Source organism: Emiliania huxleyi (assembly GCF_000372725.1).
Source record: "Emiliania huxleyi CCMP1516 unplaced genomic scaffold EMIHUscaffold_265, whole genome shotgun sequence".
Taxonomy (NCBI): Eukaryota; Haptophyta; order Isochrysidales; family Noelaerhabdaceae; genus Emiliania; species Emiliania huxleyi.
In genome coordinates this window covers 36,036-39,650 of record NW_005200049.1, presented here as the reverse complement: position 1 = coordinate 39,650, position 3,615 = coordinate 36,036, and the positions used below count along the sequence as shown (strand labels likewise).

The 3,615-nt window shown below is 65.6% G+C and overlaps 1 protein-coding gene across 1 annotated transcript in view; it reads left to right on the top strand.

Moving 5' to 3' along the window:
* Positions 1-297: 297 nt before the first annotated feature.
* Positions 298-3,615, top strand: part of EMIHUDRAFT_443792 (electron carrier/ protein disulfide oxidoreductase) — a 4,107-nt gene continuing 789 nt past the window's right edge. The window contains exons 1-9 of the mRNA XM_005777163.1: positions 298-477; positions 559-662; positions 734-826; positions 1,051-1,093; positions 1,364-1,390; positions 1,790-1,867; positions 2,509-2,556; positions 2,962-2,989; positions 3,060-3,222. Coding sequence (XP_005777220.1) covers positions 322-477; positions 559-662; positions 734-826; positions 1,051-1,093; positions 1,364-1,390; positions 1,790-1,867; positions 2,509-2,556; positions 2,962-2,989; positions 3,060-3,222 — 740 coding nt within the window. The 5' untranslated portion in view covers positions 298-321. The remainder of the gene's footprint in view (positions 478-558; positions 663-733; positions 827-1,050; positions 1,094-1,363; positions 1,391-1,789; positions 1,868-2,508; positions 2,557-2,961; positions 2,990-3,059; positions 3,223-3,615) is intronic.

Sequence of the window (3,615 nt, the reverse complement as noted above, 5' to 3'; positions counted from 1 at the left end):
GCGCCCCCCTCGCCGTCTGTTTCCCGCCGTACTCGAGTATGGTGTGCGGTGCGCGCACGCGCAGCGCACACAGCAGCACCTCCCCACACCCCACCCACCCCGTCGCGCCGCCGCCGCCGCCCCCGCCGCCGCCGCCGCCCCCGCTGTAGGTGTAGCGTTTGGGGGGGCGACTGGCGACGGCAAAAATGCAAGCCCCGCCCCTGGCCACTGTTTGCCCTGCGAAAAATTCTTGTCGTGCCAGTGTGCTGTGAGAGAGGCTTGTATCTTAAGAATTCTTTCTGGGAAACGACTAAGCCGCGACCGCGCGGCGATAAGATCGAAATGTCAGTGCGAGCCTTCACCCGCATCGCCGCGGGCGGCGGCGGCTTGCTCGCGGCCGGCTTCGTCGACAGGGCGCTCACGCCGCAGACGCGACCGCTCTCGACCGCTGCTGCCGCCGCCGGGACGCTAGGCCACATTCGGCTCTACCAGTACCAGGTCGCGCTCGCGGAAGAGCGCAGCCGTCCGCGCCTGCCCTCCCGCGCCTGAGCTCCGCCATCTGCCCACCCGCGCCGCCAGATCTGCCCGTTCTGCAACAAGATCAAGGCGCTGCTGGACCTGCACGGCCTCGAGTACGAGACGGTGGACGTGAACCCGCTCACCAAGAAGGAGATCAAGCCGTGGCGCCGCCGCCGCCGCCGCCGTGCCGCAAAGCCGCCTCACGCCACGCCGGAAGAACCGACCCGCCCTTTAGGTCGGAGTACCGGAAGGTGCCCATCGCGGTGCTCACACCGCCGGCGGGCGGCGAGCCGGAGCAGATCAACGACTCTCCCGTCATCGCAGAACGGCACGTTCCGAGACGTTTCCTGCCACGACACGGCTGCGCACTGCGTTCCGCTCAGCCCTAGCGGGCCCGCGGCTCGCCGACTCTGGAGCCGCTCCACACGTCCACGCGCATCACGCCCACGACACGCCCACGACACGCCCACGACACGCCCGCGATACGCCCGCGACACGCCCGCGACACGCCCACGACACGTCCGCGACATGTCCGCGACATGTCCGCAAAAGGCTGCTTGACGCGATCGACGCGGCTGCGCTCCGGCCGGCGCGGGCGGCGACGCCTAGACGCGGAAACTACCTGGAAACTACGCATTCTCGTCTTCCAACCAGCGCTCTCAAGCGGACATGTCTTCAGTCGCATTCGGCCGTGTTCGGCTGTCCTCACTGTATTCGCAGCGCACTGCACAAGACCGCGGCTTCCCGCCCTGAGGCGGGTGCACTGGGCACGCAGGCTGGTAGTACGCCGCACAGTTGCTACCACACCACCCATGGGACCGAACCCACACTGGATTCGAGACTGTGGAGGGCATGGTGCACGTAGGCTGCGAAGGCCTTCCGCTCGCCACAGGCGATGGCGTAGGAAGTGACATCGGGCGGGGGCACGCACGCGCATCACGCCCAGGGCGAGGGACTTGCGCACAGTCCAGCACACTCTGGCGAGGGACTTCAGCACACTCCGGGCGAAGCCCTTCAGCACATGCGCATGTTCATGTGCATGTAGACATGTCCATGCGCATGTCATGTTCATGCGCATGCACATGCACATGTCGTGTGCATGTGCATGTGCATGTGCATGTGACACAGCCAGAGTGCGAGTGCGTCGCATTGACATCCGACGGCTGCATCCATCCAACGGGCACTCTTACGACCGACGCACGCCCCATTGAGATGTGGCGAGATGTGGCGAGATGTGGCGAGATACGGGGAGGTATGACTGCGGCCGACACCCGCCCCGGATCTGCTAAAGGCGATGGAGTGGGCGCAGTGGAGCGACGCGAAGCTCGCCGTCCTCCTCTTCCCAAACATCACCCGCAGCTTTGGAGAGGCGCGCGCCGATGCTCTAGTGCCGGCGCCAGAGGCGGGAGATACGGGCGCCGGAAGGCTCTCCGAGACGGCGCGACGGCTCGGCTATTCACGGCAGGGCGGTGCAAGCAGGGTGGGCAGGACAGGGCGGTGTGGGTTCATGGCAGGGGAAGGTAGGGGGCGGTACCGCAGTACCCTTGTCTCCCCACATCTCCCCACATCTCCCCACATCTCCCCACATCTCCCCACATCTCCCCATATCTCCCCATACCTCCCCACACCTCCCCACATCTCCCCACATCTCCCCACACCTCCCCACATCTCCCCACATCTCCCCACATCTCCCCACATCTCGCCACATCTCCCCACACCTCGGGCGCTAGAAGCGGAGAAGACCCATTCTCTTGTCTCCCAGCCAGCGCTCGGGCAGGAGGCGTCTCCCGCTGCCCTCCGCCGTATCCGCACCCCCCTCGTACTCCACGCCGGTGCTCTGAAGCCGCTTCACAACACCGTCCTCCCTGCCCCTCATGCCGGCGCCCTCACGCAAAAGCACAAGGCCGGGGCGCAAGACGCGCCCGCACAGACCGTCGAGAAGGGGGGGAGACAGCGGCGACAGTCCGAAGGCAGCACTGCGTCCCAGGACGGCGAATGCGATACTGTTAGGCGTACCAGGCGTTCGGGTATGTGCAGGACGTACCTCACTTCTCGACGGCCAGCCGCCGTAGATGCTAGGGGACAGTAGAGAGCCCCCCATATCTCCCCGTCTCTCCCCATATCTCCCCGCATCTCCCCATATCTCCCCACATATCCCCACATCTCCCCGCATCTCCCCACATCTCCCCATATCTCCCCACATCTCCCCACATCTCCCCGCATCTCCCCATATCTCCCCATATCTCCCCGTCTCTCCCCGCATCTCCCCACATCTCCCCATATCTCCCCATATCTCCCCATATCTCCCCAGATCTCCCCAGATCTCCCCAGATCTCCCCAGATCTCCCCATATCTCCATGCAGGCCGACCGCCTCTCGAACCAACTCTCAGATCTCCCCACATCTCCCCACATCTCCCCATATCTCCCCATATCTCCCCACATCTCCCCACATCTCCCTGCAGGCCGACCGCCTCTCGAACCAAGTCGTCGGCGCGTCGGATGGCACGCCTCCCCAGATCTCCCCCGATCTCGCCAGATCTCCCCCCGTCTCTCCCCCAAGGCGCGTGTGCGATGTGGATGGCGCAAGGCAAGATCAAGAAGAAGTATGCCATCGACGACGAGCGGCAGGCGCTGCGCGGCGCGATACGCACCTGGGTCGGCGAGGGCCTCGCCGGCCGCGCGTTCGCGGGCGGCGACGCGCCGCACTACGGGGATGTCTGCGTGTGAGGATTGCCCGAGAGGACCCGAGATTGCCCGAGATGACCCGAGATTGCCCGAGATGACCTGAGATTGCCCGAGATGATGGGAGATTGCCCGAGGTTGACCGAGATGGTGGGAGATTTCCCGAGATTGCCCGAGATGGTGGGAGATTGCCCGAGGTGGCCCGAGAGAGGGGGCGTCTGCGTGTGAGGAGAGAGAGGTAGCGGGGCGAGGGGAGAGTCGCGGCACACGGCGGGACTCTTCCCTCTCAATGTTCCGCTAGCGACGGGGAGGCGGTCGGAGCGACAACAGACACAGAGACGAGTCTCCACACCCTCCCCCCTCCACGGCCGCGCCCTTCTCGCCCTCCAGGGTTCCGACTTTTGGGCGGGGAAGGGTAGGGTAGCATCGCGGGA